The 25,674-nt window shown below is 42.4% G+C and overlaps 1 protein-coding gene and 1 long non-coding RNA gene across 5 annotated transcripts in view; both read right to left on the reverse strand.

Annotated features, from left to right (window-relative positions):
• The window catches only part of INTS6 (integrator complex subunit 6), a 41,907-nt gene extending 33,899 nt beyond the window's left edge, over positions 1–8,008 (reverse strand). For both annotated transcript variants that reach the window (XM_035323407.1, XM_035323399.1), the window contains exons 1-3: positions 7,457–8,008; positions 7,104–7,181; positions 6,258–6,407 (exon numbers count right to left, since the gene is read on the reverse strand). In XM_035323407.1, coding sequence (XP_035179298.1) covers positions 6,258–6,407; positions 7,104–7,181; positions 7,457–7,567 — 339 coding nt within the window. In that variant the 5' untranslated portion in view covers positions 7,568–8,008. The remainder of the gene's footprint in view (positions 1–6,257; positions 6,408–7,103; positions 7,182–7,456) is intronic.
• A 4,808-nt stretch (positions 8,009–12,816) lies between these two features.
• LOC118165479 lies at positions 12,817–25,404 on the reverse strand. 3 transcript variants are annotated; one of them, XR_004750073.1, is made up of 4 exons: positions 24,920–25,404; positions 21,476–22,784; positions 20,329–20,457; positions 12,817–13,072 (listed from the first exon to the last, which is right to left on the reverse strand). It is a non-coding gene; the product is annotated as an uncharacterized LOC118165479 (long non-coding RNA). The 3 variants fall into 3 exon arrangements; XR_004750070.1 differs by lacking the exon at positions 12,817–13,072 and having other exon boundaries at positions 20,322–21,640; positions 21,723–22,784; XR_004750067.1 differs by lacking the exon at positions 12,817–13,072 and having other exon boundaries at positions 20,322–22,784.
• Between the last annotated feature and the right edge of the window lie 270 nt (positions 25,405–25,674).

The raw sequence follows: 25,674 nt of genomic DNA on the forward strand, positions 1-25,674 counted from the left end.
ACCACAGAACTCCAAGACTAAGTATGACTCTTCAGTAAGAAAAAGAGAGAAATTTAAAGAGAATAAACATAAGAGACATCGGGGAAAATAAAAAAACTTGTGCTTCCCCCCCCACGCCCCCCCCCAAAAAAAATAAAAACACAGAACACTTCTGGCTCTGTATCTATGTTTGCTTCACATCCCTGACAAGTGGCTGCCATTTGCCAAGTGCAAACATTTCAATAAAAAAGAGAATACTTCAACTATGGGACACATACCTTTAAACACCTAAATAAGAAAGCTAACATATTCAGGGAGTCTATAACTAACAGAGGCAGTTACACTGTGCAAGATACTACAGCAAAAGATACAATTTTGCAACTCCAAACTGTCCTGGACTGTCTCTGCCTACTTTTTAGTGACGCCAAGTATCAGCCTGAGACAGAAAGCTGTATCAGCTGCTTAAGCATTGGCAGCCTGCCCCCACCTGATCCCTAAAAGTCAAAGTCACTGCAGACATGTTATGGTACTGGCCCTTCCAAAACTGATTTATTGAAAATAAAGCACTTAAAGAACCAAAGTGGCCAAAGTATACTTGATATTCAGAACATGGGGAAGTATCTCACTTCTTTCTGCTAATGAAACAGATGGATGAGATCATTTTGGTCAGGAAAAATACGATACTTTATGTAAGCTTGTTTTAACTTTTTGTCTCTTCTTTAAAAATATAATGAGAATTAGAATTAGACAAGTGATTTTAATAACAAAGTTTGATGTGACTATTACTCTTGAGACTTAATGAACTTGGTTGGTATGGGACAACTGAAAGCAATGCAGTTCCAACTCATGCAGAAAATGTGGGATAAAAAAAAGACAGTGTAGCTCTCATTAAAGGATACCTTGAAACAAAGCTACTTAAAAATTAAAACATTTCAACAGTGGACAAGATGGAAGGTTTGTATGTTATAGCCTAAGTTAGAAAACTATTCTTAATTTCATCATGTATTACATGAGAAGGATAGACTTTCATAAGCACTTCCCATATAGGCCTTTGACATAACAGGCATAAGTTTACGTTAAGACAATTTATATTCTATAGAAAATAGGCAACTATGAATAATCCTTTCTTACATAGTTCTGCTATTGCCATGCTTCAGCTTGCTATGTTGTTTTCTGTTGCCTGAAGTTCTCCCATTTAGTTTTGTTAGGGCAGGGGAAAACAAAGAGGATTGGACCACTACAGGAGGAGTGCAAACCTCCGCCTCTACCAACATGAAAAGCAAACTGCCTGTGCAACCACGCCAGCATGACAAAGCAGGAAAAACTAATCTAAACTTTGGTTCCAAATTTGGATGCACGCTCAACACAGGCCATTCTAGTGCAGTGTTTATGGCCCCAGAACACCAAGACAAAAGTCATGCTTGAAGGATTTTGACTTTTGAAAGCAAGGAATTCCAGTAACAATCCTCAAAAAAAACACAATCCAAATATAAAACTGCTCGAAATAACACGTCACACAAAGCACAACATATACAAGTACTGGGGACAATATTTCATATGGGTGTTTTGTTTTGGTTTTTAAAGCTCAGTGTATCTTAGATGCAGGTATGTACTTAAGCAAGGAGTTAGTCTATGTGTGACTTAGAACCAAAGCTGAAGTGTGCCTAAAAGCACAATTAGAATTGATCTCCTAAGCGTGCTACCTACACGTATTTGGAATATTATAGTATTTAAGCTATTATGGCAAAACACGCTGATCTCTAGAGACCAATGCTAAGCTTTGTGTGAACACATCAGCAATACTGTAGCTACAAGTTAGTCTAATCATATATTCCAAGAACTATAAAGTAGCAGTTAACCTAAAATTGTTTTAGGTCGTTTAGGTCGATTGTTTCATGGTTGTATATGGTGTGAGTAAAACCTTCAGAAAGCAAAAAAAGGCTAAAAAGGCTAAAAAAGCCATCAAATGCAGGACACCTTTCAACTTCCAGGTGAGAAATAGGTCTTTCTAGCCTTTTGCATATTTTTTAAGTCTCAAAACATCCATAATCAATTGATTTCTATTTGGATTTTAGTTTGCTTCAAGATTTGTTTCACTTTTCCATATATATGAAATAAACTGCCAAAAAAAAAAACAAAAAAAAAACTCTCCAAGACTGGGCACAGCTTGGTAAGTCATCAAAAAAGTACTTCTGCTATTACTTTAAATAGCGAGTATACCTTTCCCAACACTGCAAATGAAAAATGCCTAATCTCAAATCCCCTTGGATTACAGAAGCATCATAGTTGGCCTCTTGGTTTCAAAACAATTATGTTAGCATGTGCTTTTGTTACAATGTTTAACAAGTCAAACTCACCTCTCAGCTAGTTTTACCTTTTTTTTTTATCAGCACTTATGATGTTGAAGAGTATGTGCAGATACTCTAGATAAAAAACTCACAAAAAACTTCTGCTACTGAAAAGAGTTGTTTCTACTGGCAATATTAAAATGAAACTTCATCCTTAGAAAAACTGGAAAAATAGCTTGATACATCAGCACAACCACTTTGAAAATCCATTCCACTAAGTACCAGTAGGTTCCAATTTTATCTTCTCAAGCCTTAGTTGATGCAATACTGCATCCAAAAATCTAGTCAGAGACCTTCATTATGCAAATAACAGGAAAGGTGAAGCACATGGGGTTTCAAGTAACCAGTTTTAGCAGTTTCCAACATCCATCAGATTCACTTTGGTAGTGCTGCAATGGTGCTTTGTGTGTAAGTTTCAAAAACTCCACAGATAATTTGTACCTACCTTAGATTTAAAGCTCATTCTCAGAAACTTCTACAGACTGCAAGTAACTGAAGTAGATACTTAGTTCCATTCAGCCACTTGTTTACATTTTACTGTATTACATAATAGCCACCTTCATGTTTTCTGTTTACACAGAAAGAATAATTCCAGAAACAACTATTAGTATTTAACCTTTTCATTAACTGTAACAACCTGAATTCATTTGCCTCACTCAAAAACACTCAGTTAAATTGTGACTACACAGGTGCTGCTGAACAAGCCATATCTATGATATTTAGGAGCATATTCCAAGAGGATGGAAAATCTGCTAATAATAGGTTTGGTATTGCAGGCTATCTGAAATAATGGGGAAGCTGAACTGGGGAAAATATAGCAAAGTCAATCAGCTAAGTGCAAACTGAACCAATAAAGTGTTTTATGTGATACGACTATGAGTTTACTGAACTTGGTGTGTTTGAATTCCACTCTTCCTGAACACATCCAAATCCTGTGTTTTTTCCAAAGCTTTCCATAAAAATGCAGAAGGTGAAGAGGACCACTATTTTTAGCAAACAAAAAGCTGACACCTTATTTAAAGGTTCATTCTTTTGCTATCATAATCAGCACAAAGCACAGTACACAGACTCAAGCAATGGAATATAGAATTTATCTGAAAGCGCTGCAAAAATTGAAAGAATGGTCACCTTAAAATATATATACTTCCTAAAATCCTAGTAAGCTGACCTTTAGGAACATCAAATTATTTTCCTTTTGTCTGTTTTACTGCCTCCTTGCACATTTTTTGTGCTGTTGACAAAAACCATTAAAAATGTAGATCTAAAAAAAAACCCTAGGTAAGACCAAGGGTTTAGAGAGAAATAATATAGCACTAATATCAGAAACACCTTATGAAAAAGTCTTCCAGGTTCTTGATAATCTAAAAATGTTGACAGTGCCCCTTTAAGATCTGACTGTGAGGTATTGTAATCAGCTAACGTAGCTGTACACTCAATCATTATCAACTCTGTATGTATTTACTGAAAAGGTAATAGCAGTAAATATTCATGTTAAAAATATGAACGTCAATGCTGCAAGAAAATATGAAGCAGATTTTCCTCAAATTCAGAATGACCGTTCAGCCATCACTCTTGTTCAGAAACTCAGCTGATGGGGAACTCTGGACTGCTTTGAAAGGAATCAAGTACAGTGAGTCACACTGCCATTTAAACAAATGGTTCAAAGTTAGCAGAGGGACAAGACATCACACTGTTGGATGACATAGCCAGACAATCCCACTTTGTTTGTATCACGTCTTGTCATTTTTACATATAATCTATTTTACAATCCACACATGTGAAGCAAATGGATCTTAGTAAATACTTGTCAATGCAACCAAAAACCAAGCGTGTTAGTGAAAAGATATTAAGCCAGGTATTTTTTTCAGATAAAAGCTTAATAAATGTTTAGATTTATTACTTCATGTAATACCACACCTAAAATAATCTGTCACATTTTCTAAAATTATCTGCTCCTCCCACTCTGAGATAATCACTCTTCAAACATCTGCTAAATTGAAGTAAACTACTCAGTTGTTCTGGGGGCTTAATATTTTAAACTGCTTAAGAAGTGAATTTGAGTAAAATATTTTCAAACGTAACTGAGCATTCTGATCGCTTCTATTACCCTGAATTTGTAAGTTTCTCATACCATGTATGTATAAGAACAGATTTATCTTAAGCTAATTTTAGGTAGCAGACTTCAACAATAGGAAATATGACAGATATGACATTGTTCAAAAGCCAATGTGAATTTGAGGCAAGTTAACTGCCCTGGATCTCATCCTGTGAGTGCTGATGGACCAGTTAAGTGCTCCAGAATTTAATTTTATTTATGAATAATCTGCTACTTTGATCAGTAGAGCCAGAATGGGAACCAGAGACTTCAGCAGCAGATGATCTGGCACTTGCAATACATCCATCTAATTTTGCAGACACTAAAAGAAGGCCGAAGTTCTATTCAGCTACTTGACTGAGCATTTGAACACCTCTCCAGCAGTCTGTTCAACATGTGGACAGAGCAAATAGCATGCATAACCATGGTGGGTTCAAGCTGAGAGAGATTTGTAACCAAAACAGACCGGACAAGAATTGCTCAACAGACAAAACAGCAGCAGCCCACAATAATGAAAACTAACTGGTCAAGAGAGTTGTGACAAGTGAACTTGCCTACGTGATAGGGCTGTTGAGCATAGCTTCACTCAGAGCAAGTTTAAGTACTCGGGTTTAAATACTGTATTATCACTAGCAAGAGCAATGGTAAAGAGCAAGTACTTCATGTACGTGCCTACAATGGTAAATGTTCTAAAAGTCTTCACATAGCTCACGTAACTAAAGAAAAATGTCATAAAATGGGAAAGGTTAGCACACAGATGTACAAGAGGACAGCAGATGGTAATAGCCATGTGTGGAACTAGCACTTTTAAAGTTTCATCACCAAACTGGCATTTTAAAAATGTTTAGACTCACTTGATCACCTAGTGGCAAAGCCATACAATGCAACGTGAGAGAGAAATTTCCTTCCCAAACAAACATGCCATGTTATCACAAACTCAGACTGGAAAGGGGAGGGGTAAAGAGGGGCCTTATTTTCACAACCACATTCCCATGTTAAATACCAAGAGCAGTTACTAATCCTCAGATAGCAGATGATGCATTACATGAAAAAATGAAAAGGGGAGATTCAAGTTTGCATGTCCCATGTGAAAAATACATGATATACTTTACCCAATACTAATAATGTGCTTTATGCAAAACAAATCCAGGCTTTGATCCAGTGCCAGAAAGTACTGGATACTCTTCCTAAAGCGCATATTTAACCTAGAGTCACTGGCTTATAGCAGCTCACTAATGAGCAAGAGAATGCTGGCCCACCCCAAAAGAAGTCCTACTTTAAAGGGACAGCTGCAACACAGACATGAGAAAAGCACAGCTCCTCAAGGCTCGAGACAACATGCAGGTTTATGAAAATATACATGTTCAGAGAAGTTGTAGTACTGTCATTAGAAAATGTTTTGAAAAAGGTGTGCTCTGCTCAGTACTTTTGGAACATGCAGTGCTGCTCGAAAAACAGCTCATCTCCCAAACTGTTCTTATTTGATCATACAGCGCATAAAGCCAAGTTTTCATGACCCCGGCATGCTCATCAGTTAAAGCTCTGAAACATAAGACTTGCTGGAAAAAAAATTACAAAGTTTAACTGGGAAGATCAACTTGGAGGCTGCATCACAGTTTAAGAACTGAGTAACTGGTGAGGGAGGGGAAAATGAACAGTTTGGTACAAAACTATACACAGAAGCTACACTTCTTCAAACTATCTGATCTCTGCTTACTTTTGAAGAAGCCCCCACATCACGTATTTCACAAAGATGCCTCTTTGGAGGATTAGTTAATAGCTGTCCCTGGGAAGTTTGTGCTTTGTTTTTTTCCACCTATTAAGAGTCAACCTACCTGCCCATAGTTGTCTATGCCAGTTACTAATCTATTTAAGTTTAATAAATCAAAAGCTGTCCTTAGGGACTGGCCAAGAGTCGTAAGTCCTTCAGCTTGAAGGTTTTTCAGTTCATTCATAAACGTTGCATGGTTTTCCTTCCAGCCAGCCTGAAAAGAGAAACGTGAGGAGACATTCTTCAGACAGAAGCTTTGTAAAGGCTCCGGGTTTTCTCTTCAGCAACTAAGCACGACACTTTGTAGCTGCATGCAGCTCAGCAGAAAGGCAAGCAAAACACCATGGAAGTTACGAGTATTTAATGCAATTATGGAAAGCCTGAAAATAGTTTAAAATCTTCACGATCCGCATCTATCTAACGTTCCAAAGGGCGAATTTCTGTGAAGCCACCCGTGAATAAACCTCACAGCTATCTGAACTCCTCTTCCCAGCCTTGAAGTCATCTCCGACAGGTTCACAGCCCTCTGTCATGCAGCCCCACCGCCCCCTTGCCCTGTTCCCCCCCCCCCCCCGGAAAGGACAGGACAGAGGGAAGCTCCGTCCCCTTCTCATCCCAGCTTCCCCCCCATACAAACTCTCCTCGGAGTTGCTGTCACTTCTCCCAAGTTGAATTAAATATCCCCCACAGTTCATTGCTGCTCACAAACCACACAGGGGAGGGACAGAGGAGGGGTGTGGGGGGGGGGGGAAGGAAAAAAAAATAATAAAATGTCGGCCATGTTGATGTCAGCGCTGCTGCTGCCAGAGCCCAGGCGTGCGCCGAGCCGCCGCTGCCCGGCCCGGCCGAGGGGGCAGGAAGGAGGCCGGGGAAGGAAGGGAAGGAAGGGAGGGATTAGCGGGGGTTTTACCTTGATAGCGTAGGGAGGCTCCTCGAAAGTGACCAGCATGTACCTGTCTCCCCTGCTGGCCGGGTCCCGGGCTCGGAGCTGCGGTGCATGGGGAGGGGGGGACAAAGCAGAGGGTGAGGCGGGAGGAAGAGGAGGAGGAGGAAGGCGGCGGTGCAGGAGTCCCCCCCAAGCCCTGGCCCTCCCCCCTTTCCCTCCCTTCCCTTCCCCTCCCCTGGGTGCCCGCACACCGCCGCCCCGCCGCCCTCGCCCCCCGCAGCCCCCCCCCCCCCCCCCCCCCCCCCCCCCCCCCCCCCCCCCCCCCCCCGCACTCTCCCCCCCTTCGCTCTCTCTCTCTCGCCTCCTGGAGCCGGTACCTTCATGAAAGTCTCTACAGCGCCTTTGGCTATGTCCAGATAGGTGGTGCCCAGGTGGGTGCGCTGGTTCATGGAGGCGGACGTGTCTATCAGGAAGAGTAAGATGGGCATAGTGCGGAGGGGCCGGCGGCCGGGGCGGCTACATGGACGGGGGGGGCTGGGGGGGGAGAACCGAGGGGCTGGGGGGAGGAAGAGGAGGAAGGGGACGGAGCAGTGAGTGGCCGTGAGTGCTGTGCACGGGGAAGGGCGCCTCCCCGCTGCCCCTTCTCCCGAGGGGGGGAAGAGAGGTGGGGGGGGGTGCAGCGCTGCCTGCCCTGCCCTCCTTTGTGTGCGGGGCCTGCTCAGCCCAGCACGGGCTGGCTCATGAGGGAGCGGCGGGGAGGGCTGCGCCGCTGCTGACCTTCCCCCCCGCCGCCGCCCCGACCACCACCACCACCACCACGGCCGCCGCCGCCACCTTCTTCTCCTTCGTCCTCCTCCTCCTCCGCCCTCCCCTCCCCCTGTTGCTGCCGCCCCTCCGAAGTTTCGGGCGGAGCAGCCGCAGCCCCACCGCCCCCCGCCACCCTCTCGCTCTGACTGAGGCGCTGCCTCGCTCCCCGCCCGCTTTTAAAGCCGCCTGGGCAGGTCTGGCCACGCCCCCCGAGGACACGTCCCCGCCCCACGTGACGGCCTCCCGGCCCCGCCATAGGGCCTCCGGACGGCACCTCATTAGCATATTCAAATAGAGGGCGGGGCGAGGGGGCGGTGGGGAGCGCGGGTCCGAGCAGCGCCGCCGCGCATGCGCAGTAGCGGCGGTGGGGGGGGAGCTGGGTGCGGGCCGGGGGGCGCCACTCGTCAGAAAATGGCGGGGGGGGGGGGTGGGGAGGGGGTGCGAGCAGGGGGGTGCCGCTCGTCAGAAAATGGCGGCGGGGGGGGCTGAGGGGAGGGAGGTGGCTTGTCCCCGCCGGGAGCGGGAGGGTGAGTCACGGTGTGGGGGGAGCCGCTCTCCTTGAGGCTGAGCGAAGGTCCCCGCCTGAGGGGGGGGAGCCCTGCTCCCGCTGAGGGGCTGCGAGGCGCCCCCTGAGGCAGCGCTTCCCCCCCTCCTAATGTCAGTTTTGCGGGGGGGAGGAAAGGCCCCGTGCACCGCTCGGATCCGCAAACTGCCCCTCCGGACGGGAGGCCGAGACAGAAAACCCAAAGTCGGGCTGAAATCCGCCGGCCTGGCTGAAGGGGGGCTCATTTATCAGGGAAAGTTCAGCCCCTGGCAGCCCGACGTGTCCACTGGGTTCAGCATGTGGGTCCTCCGACGGTGAATTCTGAGAGACTCGGTCTGATCCTTCTGTGTAAAAATAAATAAATATATATTTTTAAAAATAATTGGATGGCCCTCGCTGTGACCTTTTCCCCTACGTGCAGGCAGAGATTAACGTTAATGTGTCTTTGATCCGTGCTCAGGCACTCCGAGTTTACTTCCTATAAATCATATAATCGTGGAGCGTTTCCAACCAATTAACGATGAAGATCTGTCCTCGGTTTTTGTTTGCTTGTTTTCCCCAACAATTGAGTCTCTGCCGTTTCTGCTCCACTAGCCTTCAAGCGCTAACTCCAGAGCCATTTTTTAGCATAATCTGTTCAGGGGATTGCTCTGCATCCTATCTGCCTGACGTTTTTCTCCCGATCCAGCTGATGTGCTCCCACAGCCACTGCTCTAGAAGGTATGAAGCCACTGTGCTCCTTCTCTCAAGATGAAATTGGCAGTGTACTGGTTTGATTCATTTTCTTCTTCCAGGCAACATTTCTGTCTTGTTAGGCAAGAGCTGTTTTTGGCTTTTTTTTTTTTTTTTCCTTTTCTTTAAGACTAATGAAAGATTAGCATTTAGTTTCTAGGAAGACTGGAGAGAGAGGGGTGGAATCATATTTCCATTGCAGTTTTGTGCCTTCTTATGCCTGTGAGAGTGGTATTTTGGCTTGCCCCTTGGCATCTGCGGCCTGCGCCATCCATTCTGAGGCACTGGAGAAAACCCCAGGGATGCTTCCTCTCATCCCAGGCCACCCCTCGGAGTCCTTCTGAAGGACTCTGGGAGCTGGGAAGGAAACTTGATTTTTGGAGTGGGTGCAGGCAAGGTAGGGTAACTGTGTATCTTCAGAAGCAACATCCTTTGCTGGGAGTACTAGGTGTGAATCCTGCGGGCAGTGGTGAGCCCAGCCAAGCTCTGTGAGTCTGAGGCCGCTTGCGTCTTTCCAGCCATTCGATTTTAGAGCTCCAGTGGTGGGGCTGTGTCTTGTGACTGACAGCAAGGCTGTTGTGGTCCAGGTTCTACTGGCTAATCTGAGCCCCTGCTGTTAGAGGAAGCAAACCAGCAGGTGCTGCCGAGGCTATGTTGCTGGAGTGCCCTGGAATCCAGCTGCATGCCAGCCCCCCTTTTGCAGTAAAATATTTGGACTATTGGAGAGCCTTGGTACAACACCATCTCTTGCTGTCTCCAACTGTGTTTTGGGATGCCTTTCTTCCCCACGGCTCTCCACAGAAAGTTGCATGCGTCTTCCGTCTCCCTGTCAGGTGTGCAGCTCCTGAGGAGGTCAGCAAAGTTGCCTACTGCTAGACTAGTAATTATCTCCCTAAGGTGGTGGGATTCGAGTTGTTAAGTAAACGCCATGATGCTACTTTAACAAATCATGCCTTGGGATTAGTAGCTCCTTTGGGGACTAATGTTGAGTGAGTGTATGATGTCGGCCTCTTAATTGGCTTCCTTTTAAATCTCTTAGGCACGTTCTTCAGACATGCCATCTTCTCTCCTATTCCTATATCACTGATGTTTCATTGACTGGCCTAATAAAAGAGCACCTCTTTCATGTGTCAAGCATCCATCTTCTTGGAGAGCATTCTAAAAATCGGAAACTTCTGGAATGTAGCCTTCTCCAAAGTGCAGGGGGGAAAAAATAATAATAATAATAATAAAAGGCATTTTAGAGCAGTTGCCTTACTAGGAAAATGTTGTGAAAGGCAGCCTGGGACATGGAGACTTCACGTAAATCCTGGAAGGTCATTTGGAATTTTTAATTTTTCTGTTTGTTGCCAGTAGGGGGGGCGGGAAGAGAGGCATTAACTCTTCATGGTAGAATCAGTCATAAACCAGCTTGAATTCTGGAGTGACCTTGAAAAGTGGATGCAGTAGGCACACCGTGTTTTTCTCACCAACATGAGAGGAAGGTGGGACCGAAGCAGCTGGGCCTATCCTACTCCTAGTCCCCTCATCCCAGGGATCATCACTGATAAAGGAATCCCACTGACAAAACTTACATGCAGCTCCAGTGGGATTTATACAAGCAAAAACACTTTATGAATTCTGTACATACTCTCTTTTTGCTATTATCTTTGAAGCCATTTGGAACATTCAGTTCTTCCTGCTCCTGTGCATGTTATATTAGATCCATATTAGATCCCCTATAGGGCAGAATCAAGGCTGGTTTTGTGTTGTCTGTGGTAGGCATTAGTACTTTTCTGCTGGGAGCTGGCCAATTTGATTAATATTGAGAAAGATTCTTTCAAAGAAAGATAATCAACCCAAGCCTAAGTCTGTATCAGCCTCTTAATGCGAGAGTCATAATGGCTAGTGCTGCCATCAGAGCCACATTTATAAATCTGTACAAGGGATTTGCTATGAAGGAACAAAACCCAGTGATATTAGTGCTTATGCTCATTACTGGGAGAGCTGATGCAGCTGAGCAGGGAGAGAGCTTGAGACTATCACTAAAAACAGATGCGTTTTTGGATTCAGCCCTTTTACGTGGTGGGCAAAATTATACCCCTTGTACAGACTAAATGAGGCAGTTCTGTCTTTTCTCCTAAATCTAGATGAATTATTTCAGCATGGTTCTGTCTGAAGGAATACCTCTGCTGTATTGATAATGCAAAGGATAATTGCAAAGGATTCCTGCATATATCCTGCAAAGGATTCTTTCATAAACAATTTTTGTTTGTTATTTTTCATGCATCCATGAGGGAGCTTGAACATAAATCTGTATCTAAGAACACCCATTTTCTCATCTTCAGAGTGGGCATTGCCCATGTGAGGACAAATAACAGTATTAAAAGTGCAAATTTCACTTAAAATTTAATTCTAACTCAATAATACAAAATATGAGGATAAAAATATGCCTGAAAAAAAAACATCATTTAAAAAAATAACTTTGGTGTCATTTGCTGTTATTATTTTTTTTTGTCTTGAAGATAAACAACAGGTTCTCCCAGCTGATAGCCATGAAATTATTGTTATATTATCAGATTGTGTTAGGCTTATTTTGTCCTGAACCACTGGCCTGAACTAGAATTGGCAGTTTAGCTTTGATTTTTTTTTTTTTTAATTGTCTTTCTCCTTCAGACAGAATTGTTTCGCAAAGACACAAAGATCTTGGTCAGCCCAGGTTCTAGTGACACAGGTAAATTTTTCAGAGCCCCCATGAGAATGCCATTCCGTAACCTTGTAGATTGTCACCATTAAACTTTTTTTTTTTTTTTTTTCCATGCTTAAAAGTCTTAAATTTTCCATTAGTTGAATTTATTCTACTGTTAATCACTAGTGTATATACAAATATATATGCATAGCATTATGAGTATTACTTACTATTTTTTAATACTTGTATCCTATTACTTTTAGCCTTCCTTTAGCCCAGTTCTGTGCATTCGTGTAATTTGCTTTCTCCATAAATAAAATATTATTTTCCACTTGTTTTGGACTTCAATAAATGAGAGCTTAAATTGTGGTTTGGGGTTGTTTTTCATGAGTTTCTGTTCAGTGATTTTGACCCTACTTTTTTTTTTTTTTTCTTTTTGCTCTCCCTGAAATTTTTACCAAAGAGAAACCACTTTAATCCTGTAATTCAGGTAGCTTAGATAAATGTATAGAACACTTCCTAGATGAGTAATTACTGAGAAGACTGGGATCACATCAGATGTAGCCCCCAAAATTTTTCAGAAAAGTGACATTGAGAAAACTGGATCTCAAATTTTTATGTGTATTCTAGGACTTTGCCCATTTTTTTCTTCTAAAATTTGCAGAGGCAGCTGTCTGCCTTTGAAACTGTCTAGCACCTTTTAGAAGTCTGTACTTTGGCTTTCCCAGCACCAGAACACAGTGAAACTACACCGCTTTGCAGAACGATGACCCCTAAAAGAAGTTGCTTTCTGGCTTCTGTTGGCCCATCTTCAAAGACAGCCTCGTTTTCATTGCCTGGAGATCGGGAAACCCAGAGGATAGCCTTTGAAGCTTCCCAGGGATTTTTGTATTCCCCACCACCGCTGCAGTCATCCAAGTCCCTTGCTGTTTTCTGGCGCAGTAGTTGGAAGCACAGTGAACAGCGGTGTGCCATCCAGGGGCAGCATAGCTAATGTGGGCTTACAAGGAAACCGGGATTATAGTAGTTAGAAGTAGTTTGTTTTCTAAATGTCCGGGCTGAATGTGGGCACTGAGAGATGAAGTTCATGAATATTTGTGAAGTACTTAAGCTCTTGGAAAGTACGTTATGATAGAAGTGCACGGTAATATTATTTTCAGAGGAAAAACTAATCTCTTTGAGGACCATCTGTGCTGTGACAGTAGAAGTCAGTCAGTTAATGACTGAGAGGTTGGAAGGCACCTGAATAGAAGAGAAAGATAAAAATCAAATTAAACTGTATATTTGATACACGCTTTTCCTTTGGTATTACTGGCCTTAGATTGAAAGGTCTTCTAGGCAGGGTGTTGTCTTCATATGTATTTAACAGTGTTTAACAGAGCAGGACCTTTTCTACCTGGTACTGGGAGGGAATATTAAATTTAACGTGGAGATAACTATTTAAAACAAACATTTCAAAATTACAGTTTTAATAAGGTAGTGCATATGAGAATTCAAATAGATTTACAGTCTTCATATATCCTTCCTGATGTTTTACATTGCTCCTTTCACTTAAGGTAGGATCTTGGTCAAGAACAAAAACCTGTCTGAGCCTTTAAATTTATTCTGTCTCTTGGGTATTTCAGCTGGCAGTGTCAAGACCCAAAGAGAACAGAAAACACTCTCTAGCATATAAAAGCTAAGGTATTTTTACCTTTTTTTTTTCCCCTCCTTTCTTCTTAAACTTATTTTCCATCCCTGAGATGCCGGTAGCAGCAGGCAGCAGCAGTCCACTTGATTCCTGCTACTACCAGAGTGAGTGCCCAGGGAAATACAGGTACAGACTTCGCATCTTCCCTCCTCTCCCCAGGCCATGAAAACAGGAGGAGGCTTCTGCATTCGCTAGAACAACAGGTCTGAGGAGACCTTCGCTTATTATGCCAAGGAAGTAAGAATCCTGTCATCAGTGTGGCCAGAGATAATAGTTACATCAGTCAGGTAGTTTGAGGGAGATTGCTTGTATCATCCCATCCTGGTTGTGTTTGGTTTTCTCGTCTCACTTTTGCAGCCCGGGCTGAAAGCTCCTCTGTGTATCCTAACGGGTTAATTCAGCCCTCCGCACAAATACATGCAACACACGGTGTTGCCATGTAGGCTCTCCTCAGGATGTCAGGAACAGAACTAGGATAATCTTCCCCCACAACACCATTTTTAAACAATTTTTCAGAGAGCTGTTAAATCTTCCTGGAGGAAACTTTCCCTGGGAGGTTAGCGCCCTGCCCGTACCCACCGATCTGCGTGATCCCACTTGTCACCGTTCCAGAGATTTCTTTTGTTTGTTCCTTTAAGCATTCTTTCTTGCCTTCATTGCAAAGTTTCAGTAGCCCCGGAAATCATATCCTTTCTGAAGGGTTGGACCCTCCTGCACATTTCATAGCATAGCAACGTAACTCTATTACCATGGATCCCAGACACAGGCGTGCAGAATTTATCTAACTAATCGAGTGGTTAAGGGACACCAATTCCAGCTACAGACAGCTTGGAGCATGAAGTGGTTACAGCGAAGATATTCTACAAGCACTTCCCAGAGAGCCAAAACATGTATTTTTTTTTAATTATTATTTATTTTTAATGGCCAACGTAATAGGTATAGTCTTAGTAAACAAGAGGGCAGAGTTATTCATTCATCCCTAAAATGTTTCCCACGGAGGTAGCACACCTGCATGTGGTACTTGAGAGCTGAGAGCTCTTTCTCCAAAATACTGCCATGCTGTAGAAGTTTATTATCCAGCCTGTACTCTAAATGCGATTATTATGCGTTGCCATCTTTTGCCCAAAATCACAACGCTCTAAAAGAAAGATGCACTTGGTTGCTCTCCACAAGGCAGCTGGCATGACTGGTGTCAAATGGAATATATACCTCTTGGTCTGATCTGACTTTTGCCATTTAGCAATTCATGAAAACATATCCAATCTCAACAAGCAGGTAATTGGCAATATGAACAAAAGCCCTCTATAAAGCACAGACATAGGTCTTCTATGGTAAACCAAACCTGATAAAAATATAAAAAGCTTATCATCCAAGGAAGAAATCTGTTCATCTGTGTTCTCTGACTTTAAGGACCTTTGGCTGGACATTTGGGACTGTGTGCTGAGCATGTTATTCAACAGGTACAGTTGACATGAAAGGAGAGGGGTTTTATTTTTGTTTTTACATGCACGTTGAAGCCCTGATATATGACCTACTTGTTTAAAAGGTCCAGAGTCTTGCACAACGAAGTCAAATGGATGCCACGGTGGGCAAATCTGCTTTGCACTGACTTGCAGAAAAAGAAGTGACTTGTAGAAATATTTCAGATGGGAAGGAAAGACACTTAAAGCGTTGCTTGGAAAAGTAGAAAAGGGTAATTCTTACCAAGTTGAAATCACAAATGCATTTCTCATGGGGAAAATTTTAGTACAGAGTCGAGACCAGCTTATAATGAACCTTGAATTGTAAGTGTAACCCTTCTTCACAGTAACAGTCTTCATCCAGCAGCGCTGTTTGGTCAGCAGTGGGTTCTTTTGTTGTTGGAGATGGCTTTGAATTTCACGATGTTGCAATCGGAAAGCCTTGACCGTTTCAGGATCAGCTCTAATATTTTCCTCTTGGTAAGCCATTTTAAAGTCAATATACAGTTTATGGTTATTTTCCAAACACAGTTCCAAAACAAAAAGCCCAAGAAAGCCCATCCCATAATTCAGGCTGACGCTAAGCGTACACTTCGCCAGTTTTGGCAAAGTATATTGTGTACACTGGTTGTGTGGTGAATTAACGCTTCCTCTGAGATTCTTCTGTTCCTTCCCTCCCCTGAGGTATTTTTATTTTCTGCCGTTTCTCTTGTATGAGGGCCTCGACACTGTTACAGTCACTCATGTTCGACTGGGTTATGTGAGTTGTGAATACACAGCTAACACTGATCAATATAACTGTGGTCTTGAAGGAAGATGGAGGTTAATAAAGCAATGGAGGCAAATCCAGGCATTTAACTATTATATCCATTGCATCTATTTTCAAGGGATTGTGATTTTATTTATTTCATTTTATTTTCCTTGATCATTTTTTCTTCATATTTTCCATTTCAGATCCTCTCTATTTTACCTTTTCCTTCAGAAAAAAAGTTACAGTATTTTTTCTTGGTCTTTCAGCTTAGATATTCAGTATGCCTCTACTCAGCTGGCTGAGGGAAAAAAGCCAAAACTACTAATTTGACCTGACAAGTCTTCACTCTCTGTGTTTTTGATGATTGGTTGTGCTCTGTGCTTGACTTCAGCAGCAGCTAATAAGTAACTCCTGATCCAGCAAAAGCTTCCAAAGGTTGACAGATATCACTTGAGCTCTCATTTCAGAGGTAAGTGACAGCCCTTTAACCCAATTACAGTACAGTGCAGCAGAACTGGGCTCACTTGTGATCTTCTCCCAAGCAGCTGCTGCAGTTAAGTTTCAGGGAAAGGGGCACTATTCCTTTCTCAAGGGGAGTTAAGATCTGTTGTGCTTTAATTACATGTCATTTGGAATGCTCCAAATTCCACCATAGGGCCATTTTTTTTTCCATTGCTGCATCTGCTTGTCATTTCCTAAGTCCTTTTCTTATACTGAAATCTATTACCCGTGTACTAACGTGTTTAACAGCAGTGTTCACTAAGACATTTGCAAATTTTACTTTTGTCCAGCTAGCTTTATCACACTGTTCCTCTGATTACTATGACCAATTTTGCCATAATGTCAGTTACTTTGCTGAGAGTGTAGCTGTAATTGTGACCATCATCTAAAAGCTGTTCCTTATCACGTTGGTAGCAATCCAGCAGACCACTGTCACTAGCACCAAACTTTCCTGTAATTCTGACATCATCGTGAATTCCTCCCCAACTGGCAATAAGAGGGTCTTGTATGGCTTTTTCTCCGCTTGAATTCTCTGTTTTCTGGATTGTGAAATTGCCCTCTGCATAATTCAAGAATCATTTCATGATCTATGTTTAGCAGAATTTGTTACCCAACAGATGTCTGGACAGTTAATGACCTCTGTAAATACAGCCCTGTGATTTTTTGCTATTGATGGCCCAAGAATTTCTAATCTCTTCCGTTACAAGTCAGCACTAGGGCAGCATGTCACCTCTTACTAAAAAAAAAAAAATAAATAATAATAATAAAGTGTAATTTCCCCTTCAGAATCATTATGCCTGGTCAGAAGTGGTATTTCTCCCTCATTCTCTTTTGAATTTTTATGTTCATGTATGTGTACATACATAAGTGTGCATACTTACATTTTTTCCAGTCAAAAAAGGACACGCATAAAAAAAAATAAAAATAAACTGAAATGGGTCAAAATATAATTCAAAGAAAAAGTACTGCTATAAATACACGCCAGAACTGACACTGTCAGCCCTCAAGCTGGGGAAGGGGTAAATGCCTAGAAAAGTCCACGTCAGGAAAATCTTTGACTGTCACCTTTATGTGTCTGGCGAATGTGTTACAAGAGGATTTTGAGGCGCTGGTGCCAGATCATTAGCCCTGGGTAGTGATGTGTACACACTGTAATATTGCACTGCAGCTGCACAGACACCCCCTCTGTCCTCCTCGCCATTCCAGTCAGGAGCTAGCCCTGCACAGGAAAGTTGTCCTAGCTTGTCATCTGTTTTTATGCTCTCTTCAATTGCCGGCACTAGGGAGAAGAAAAGTGTCAGGCAGGACCGTATCAAAGAGGAGGTAAGAGAGTCCCTAACATCTGGCATTTGTCTCGCAGGGGAGGGAACAGAGAAATTTACTACTAACTGATATAGGCCTGGTCAGACAACTCTACAGAGGGACTCTGCAAGCCAGATGCTGAAGTTCCTAGAACATGAATCCGTACAGCAAACTGCTTGAGAGGACGGCCCGTGCTTTGCTGTGTGCCACTGAGAAGGAGCTAACTCAAGACTGCCCGCACACGAGTGCTCCTGGAGCACTCAGGCTCCTGAGCAGCTGCCTAGGATCCCCACCACTTAGCTCCTGAGTGCAAAAAAGTTTGCTAGATGTCTTGCTGGTACCCACTCCTACGGTGCATGGGTCGTTGTGGCCAAATTGCTGGGTTGGGAGGGACCAAAACGATGGAGAGTTTCATCATCTATGCTGTAAACTAAAGAGGCCAATGCTCAAGCAGTGCTATGCAGAGCTCTTAAAACTGAACTGTGGGCACGTTACCTGGCAGTTCTGGCACGTGACTTCTGGCACTCTCTCAAAAGGTATCCGGATATGGCCTGGAAAAAAACATGGGGGGCTGGAACTAGATGATCTCTGAGGTCCATTCCAACTCAAGCCATTCTATGATTCTGTGATTCCATGATGGAAAAGACACCATTCCCCACAGACAGTTTTACATCATCACACTGTCTTGGAGGAAGATGAAAATTTAGTTCTGTGATGTTAGCTGGGCCACGCCGGCACAAAACCAAAAGAGCAAGGTTTGGGGAAATAAATAAATAAATAAATAAAAGGTCAGGTTTATGAACCAATAGAACCAGACCCATCCTGGAGCAAAACTTACTGCTGCAGTTATGGCCTCAGGCTCTCTGGCCTCTGGGAAAGGTTTCTTCATTTCAATGTGTTTAGGTATGTGCATACATACATACCTATGCATGAGGCTTTTCAAATGAAGAACCTTGTTTGCAAGACTCGCTCATTACAACTTGACGGCCTTTACATGCTAGTAATTACTCTGTCCCTTATCCACAGTCTTCGCATTTGAATGCTTCAGGAGCACTAGCATGGGCATTTTTTAGTGTTTCTTGCCATGGTTCAGTAAAAAGTAACTATTGCCTTGTTCTCTCCTATTACTGCGAGCTGATCTAACACCACAGAAGAGTTCTTTTGACCTCAGAGCATCACTTGCCCTCACATAGAATCTTTTGAGCACCTTCTTGACACTGATACCTGATTTAGAGTCTCTGTGTGAAGATTTTCTTGTTCTGATATTGTATATGGAGGCTATTCAGGAGCCAGTTAGCCTGAATATCAGGGGCTAAACTTCTGAGAGTATCGGACATTTTTCTTCAGTTGGTACCAAACAGGCTACCATTTTTTTCCCCCTCCATCTGGACTTTCCACTTGCAGAGGTACAAGATGCACATTCACCAGTTCCTCAATCTTCACAGAGGTAATTTTACTCAGTCTTCATTGAGGTAATTGTCAGATGGTATTTTTACATAAGGAAGTCATCAAGTTACAGATGAGGACATGACTGAATAATTGGTTTTCCCCTTCAAACATGCATGGCCTCTTATCTCTAGAACATTTGCTATTTTAAAAATAAGAAGTATTGCTCCCACTTTCACAGATTTTCTCATTAGTTGTCTGCCCAGTGCTTCTGCATCCACTCTTCTCCAAAGGACATCTCCCCAAAGCAGCTAAATCCGAGTTAAAATTGGTTATCATTTCAAAATTGAAGTGCACTCTGTAGATTCTGACTACAGACATATGGGCCTACTACTGTGCAAGATGTCCAAGGCAGTCAGATATTCTGGCTGTAATCTATCTAGAATAAAAAAGATGCTGATCAGGAATGGCCATGAGGTAATCAGAACCAAGTGCTCCACAACACCATCTGCAATAGTGCCTTCTGAATCTAGCATCACTGGGATGTACGTACAGGCTCACAGACTGAGAAACTCCTTGTTTCAGTGAGGGCCAGAAATGCTGGCTTACCTGCTAGAGTGGAGGTGACTCACAACATTTACACAGAATAACACATGAAAGAGTTTGATTACATGCTCTGGGATGCTTTTTTAACTCCACAAACAGCCCTATCATACTGAGTCATAAGCTGCCTCTCGGGACTTTTTTGCAGGAATCCTTTTCCACTTAAAGGATGACTTTACCCAGCCTGGTTCAGAAACCACAAGCTTTTAAATAAATCTTTTGTTACAGGTTTGAGTCGAAAAAAATTGACAGCTTCAGAGAAGGTCTACCTATTTTTTTTAAAAAAAAAAACTCAGATGCTGGTTTTGTACAATTTGAAGCTTTCCATGTAATAGCAGTAAAAGGTAATCTACAAAGTGGTTCAACTTCAAGAAAACTGCTCAGCTTCATAAAACTTCCTATCAAAAACACAATAGCACTGTTGGGACCTTTTTGTACCAGAGTTCTTTGCGGGTTCTTTTGTTTCTTTTGTGGTTGTTTGTTTTTGGTTGGTCAGTTGGTAGTTTTTTGTTTGTTTGTTTTGGTTTTGTTTTGTAAAATATTCCACCATTCTACTTCTAACTTTCAATATTAGCAATCAAAAAAAAAAAAAAAGGTGGTTTTCTCAAACCAGACTTTTATACGTTCAGCATCTTGTCATCCACTGTTGGGCCACGTGACTGGTAGTAGAGGTAAGAAAGTTGAAAAAAATAATTAAAAAACACAAGTGTAAGAAAATGTTCTTTGATATTCCCTAGACACATTCTTAATTGTACACTTCAGGAAAAAGAAAAAAAAGTGTATTATGTAGAAGAAATGTATTTACCTTTCAAGCAAATTACATAATTTAATCCATTTTCCAAATAGGAAAAATATTTGTTGATGCTATTCCATGATTCTTCAGTATCACAGAGGGAAGAAAGATTTAGAAAAGCAAGTTCTGAAGTCCCGAAGCCTAGAAAAATACAAGAATAATGATCTTAGAATTAGTGATCAGAGAGTTCCACTAAAAAGACAGTGAATAAAATTAGAGATTTTTGACAGCAGGTTGGAAGCCCAAAATGTGAGTAATACTATAGCTGGATCAGTGAGGACAAAGGAAACAGCAATAAGACTGCATACAATGCCAGAACTGCTTATGGGGCAAAATACATAAGCCAGGAGTTCTCATTTGCAGCCCACACACTGACACAGCATCACTTTTTTGTTCTCACATGTTCACAGTCAGTTACAAAGCCAACAGCACTTGCACAGCAGCTAGAAATTAGTGTACTTCTCAATAAGGTTCTACAGAGTGCCATGCACAGTGCCTTGCCCATATTTTAAACCTTTTTTTTTCAGAACTTAAAGCATTTTTTTTCAGAACTTCAACATACAGCAGATTTGATCTTTGTACCAATTTTTGATAGGTCCTCATTTTCTGAATGCCAACATGAAACAAAACTAATGAAATACAGAAGAAAACTGTCATAATGAGCACGTAGGGTTTATTATCAGAAATGTGATGGGCAGTGTTATTCGTTGTATGAATGATAAATACTTGGAGCAAAATAAGGGTGCATTTTTACAAGGTCTTATATTTTTAAGCAAGATGGACAAGTGTCTTTTCCACAGAATGCTTTGGTACTCTGTGAAGTTTGCCTTTCTATATAAAGAATGGATCTATATTTGTTTCCCACATGCTTCTAAGAATGATGTAGCATCTGAAATTAAAAATATTTTTTAGTAACTATCTCATGAAGGCTATCACTACTGACAAAACAAGGGAACTGCGAAGGAGAGTTTTTTAAGCACAAAGCTTTGCAGTTGCATAGCTCATCGAGTTTTGAAGAAATAGTAAATCCCATATACTGCAAAGTGGGAAAACATTTAATTTACCAAATAGCAGAGAAGAAAAGCACAGGAGAGGGTAAAAGGCTGCTGCATTCGATGGCTATTGAGAGGTGGCTCTATTTGTTGCCAAGTGTTTTTACCTTTTTTATGTGGTTATCCTTTGTGTGTACAGGCCTTTTGGTTTTGCATGGGTAATTGAGGAAGAGGCCTCAGAAGCTGAAATCTGGCTCACTGTCAATGGAGCACTTCTGAATCTAAGCACCGACTCGGGCAATGTGCAATTTCTCTCCCACACCAGTCCCCCTCTTTCAGAGGGAGAGCAATTGCAATCAGTTTATGTAATGGCTCAAAGGGGCACAAGTTAAATAGTTCTTAAATTTTAACCACCATAAAACAGCTTTTTCTTTAAGAAAGGCTTGTTCTTGGGGATATAAATATTACTCTAATTATTGCTGAGCACTTTAGAAAAGGACAGTTTTTGTTAGTACCTGCAAAGATGCCAACCTGTTTAATAAATTGTCCCACTCCTACTGGGTGGCCCCAGTGCTTGCCAGTTTTAGCTGAAAGGTCTGTGACATGTCACGATCTTGCCAGATCATGTCACCATCATCCTTCAGCAGAACAGTTACCTTTATGCCAAAAGGGTACCTGCTGCTGGGCTTTTGGGGCTAGGGATTTCTCCTCTTGTTCTAACATGTAGCAACAACCTTGAAGATACAGTATCTGAAAAAAGGGCTGACAGCAGAGCTGGGAGAAGTCCAGGTCCCTCCTCCTGGACTCTCCTGCTCACCTGCATGTCCAGATCCTCTCTCCACGTCGCTGCAACTGGTCACACGAGAAGTGATTACCTACTTTTTAAAAGAAATTTAGTTCCGAAAACTCAGAAAAATCTCACTCTGATATACCGAAATGAGAAAACAAAACCAAAAGCCAACAAACAAAACGAAACAGAAGATGGAGCCAGAGAGCAACTTTTAAAGCAAAGTGCCAAAGATCGGGAATTGTATTTGCTCCAGCTCACAAGACTGCAGACGAGGAACCGGAGAAAGTAACCAAGACTCTGGTGTGGTACAAGGGCATGGAAATTGGCTTCGCTGTGCGTGAACATAGTGGTTCAAAGCAGCACCCTCTCCCAGAGCTGTTCTGTCCTCACCCAATCCGCGAAGACATGGGCCAGTCTTACTGCTAGCAGGCAGGCACGCTCAGTCCACTCCATCCAAATCAAAGAAGTGAAAGTCAACTCTACCACGAAAAAGGTTAAGAGAATGCTTCATTTACCGCGTGGCATGCCAAAAATGCAGAGTAGGAGAAAGGACACTAAGAAACAAAGATGAGGCAATATTAATTTGATATAAAGCTGCCTTTTTCAGACTGTTTTTTCAGCCCATGCTAATAGCAGATGTATTCTTAGAAGAAAGTTCAAAAAATCCAAACATACCACAGCAGTACCTGGAAAAAAAAAAAAAAAAAAAAGGAAAAAAAGAGGATCATCATTTTTAACCCTATCATTTTTATGAAAGTTGAAAAAGAACTGAATATGCTTGCTTCTCTTGGCTTCTAGCGCAGTTTCAAGGAGTCATCCTAGAAATATTTTCAACCCATGCAATTTAATAATACCATAAAGCTATGGTAGAAAATTATATATATATATATATATATCTGCTAATAAGTATGGGTAAGATTTATTTTCTTGATTTTTTCCCATTATATGGGGAAACACTTTTCTAAACTACCCTAATTTTGTTTCTGCAGGTAGTCATTAAAATTGATGACTACAGCTATTCTAGCTTGAAGTCTTTTTGTCCATTAGTTTATGTGGTTATAGGAAAATTGTTTCTAAAAAGTGAATCATTTTTGATTGGATTGTGTGTGAGAATGGTAGATCCGGGAAAACACTCAGATCTTGTTGGTAATTTCAATGCCTTTTCCACCATTACGAACACATTCTTTTAACCTGTCGGGTACAATGCGGGAGTAAGCTCCAGGTTTCTGGCTTACTCTAAAATCTTATTTCTTCTCTGCTTTCCTTCCTCCTTTCCCCAGCTTTTCAGGAAAAGGTCTTCTTCTCTTAGTCATAGCAAGACAATTATTTGTGTGCAATAATTTCCCAAGCATATTTCTCTACCTTATAAGGGAGATGAGAGCACTGACCCCAGATTTGGACACCTGGTAAAGTGATGTACCAGAGCTCAGGATTTCATTTTCTGTTAAGTACCTTCCTGGTCTTTCCAAGGAAGTCACCATTAAAGATAAGCTTTAAAATAAGCCCTTAAGATTTTTATCTTGACTGACTATAAGCCCACTGAAGCATCTCTTCCATTGTGGGCTTTTCTTTTTTTTTAAAAAAAAACAAAACAAAACAAAACAAAAAAAAAACAGGTAAATCATTACCAAAGATTAGACCTTTATATAAAGCATAGATTTCATTTCAGAGTGTCATTATTTGGCTTTGATCCAAATGCACACCCCTGGCAGCCGGGCTGTTGGTGCCTATGAAACCTGCATTCAACAGGTACACCTGAACAACCGTGTCATAGCCACCAAGTAGAGTTTCTTCTGTACCTTTTTAGAAACAGGAAAGTCAAATAAAATGTCCATCTAGGACTGTTTTTAGTGTTTTCCTCCAGAGGGGAAATGTATTAGATCTTGAAGGAGTAGTGTTGTGTCCAAGAATGTTTAAAGATAAAGGAGAGGCAAGGGAAATAGAAAGTCTCAATAGTTAATTGATGAAAAAAATCCCAACAGCTAATTTGAGGGATGCATAGGACCTACCCCTGGTCCTGTGAACCATACCTTAAGATACTCATTTCCCCCTTACTCACTTCCTTGAAGGTCTACTTGGCAAAAAGTATTCTACATCTCCCTAGAGCCTGCAGTATGTTGCCTCCAGCATACTTTCAGACCATGGTTATCTATGAATCGTGCATAGTGCCAAATTCTGAATGCAAACAGACTGCAAAGACAGCAGCCCTTGCCAGATTTCTTCAGACTAGTTTTCAAAGACATTTTAAGGTATACATCCATTCTGAAAATTGTCAAGTATATCAACGTCTTCAAAGAGTATTTTGTACATCACGTAGCAATGCAAGCTTTTCTAGCTGTAGGTCTAGCCTGGGACTGCAGGGTCATCTATAGCTGTAAGAGGGCTGGTTTCCATCTTTGGTTCTCTAGTAGCAGTTCCCTTCTAAGAATTGTGAGAAAGGGATGTTATCTAATGTGATCATACATCTCCTGGGAAACAGCTTGAGATTGCAGATGCATTTCCTACAAGCCATTATCTGTTGCTGACCAGACATTTCCCTCCACAGTACACTTGTGAACTTCAAATAGTTCAGTCAAGTGGAGCTTAAATGCCTTGCTGTGGTCCTGCAGACCTCCAGACCCGGTTTGTTTAGTATAACACGTATCTGGAATTTAGTCACTTTTATAGGTGACAGTCTTGTCACAAATTGCACAACAAATATACCCCTATATGCTAAACTCGTAATCCTCCTCAATTTCTCTGCTGATGGGAAGGAGCATAGACTTTTTTTTTTCTTTTTTTTTTTTTTTTTTTCTCAGAGAACTGCCACTCTTCATCTTACCATGGGTAAGTTTAAAGTTACTCTTGAAGTAATGCTTTCCAGCCTGCAAATCACTTCTGCGATGTAGGACTACTGTTCAGACATCTAGAATTGTTTTCCAGAGTTCTCTAGACAGATTATGAAACATTGTCTTTGGCATACACTTCAAGAGAAAGTGTGTGTTAGTTTTATTGTTTGTTTGTTTTGCTGACTTTAGCACAGAACTTTGGGCACCTTACCTGACCTTCTTGGACCTCAACGAATCCAACAGGAAAAGTGAGAAAAAAGCAGAATCTCGCTGGAAAGCAGTTGCTGGAGCCCCATTGCATTTCCCTTAGAAATTCACTATGAGAGAGTTCGTAATCTAAATACAGACAAGCCTTGGTATTGCGAGCGAGGAGCTTTGCAACCAGCCGGCCAGCGTGTGGTGCCCAGGCAGGGAGGGCTGCCCTCAGGCACCCGGACCCGCACCCCTGCTCGGGAAAGCAGCCATTTACACCCCGTTTTTAACCACCATTACCTGCTCAAGGCCTCCCTTTACCAGCCCGGCTCCTGACAGCAGCCTGCGAGACCCGCGGTTAATCCTCCCCGCAGCGCTCAGGCAGGCTGGCCGCCGGGACACCCCCGGGGGCGCTGCGAGATGGCGACGCCGCCGGCCGCCATTTCCCCCCTCAGCCCCCCGCACCGCCCGGCCCGGCCCAGGGGGGCGGCCCGGCCCGGCTCGGGGGCGGTGCCGCCACCGCCTCGGTTCCTGCTTCCCGGGGAGCCCGGGGGAT

This window comes from Oxyura jamaicensis, chromosome 1 (assembly GCF_011077185.1).
Source record: "Oxyura jamaicensis isolate SHBP4307 breed ruddy duck chromosome 1, BPBGC_Ojam_1.0, whole genome shotgun sequence".
NCBI classification, from domain to species: domain Eukaryota; kingdom Metazoa; phylum Chordata; class Aves; order Anseriformes; family Anatidae; genus Oxyura; species Oxyura jamaicensis.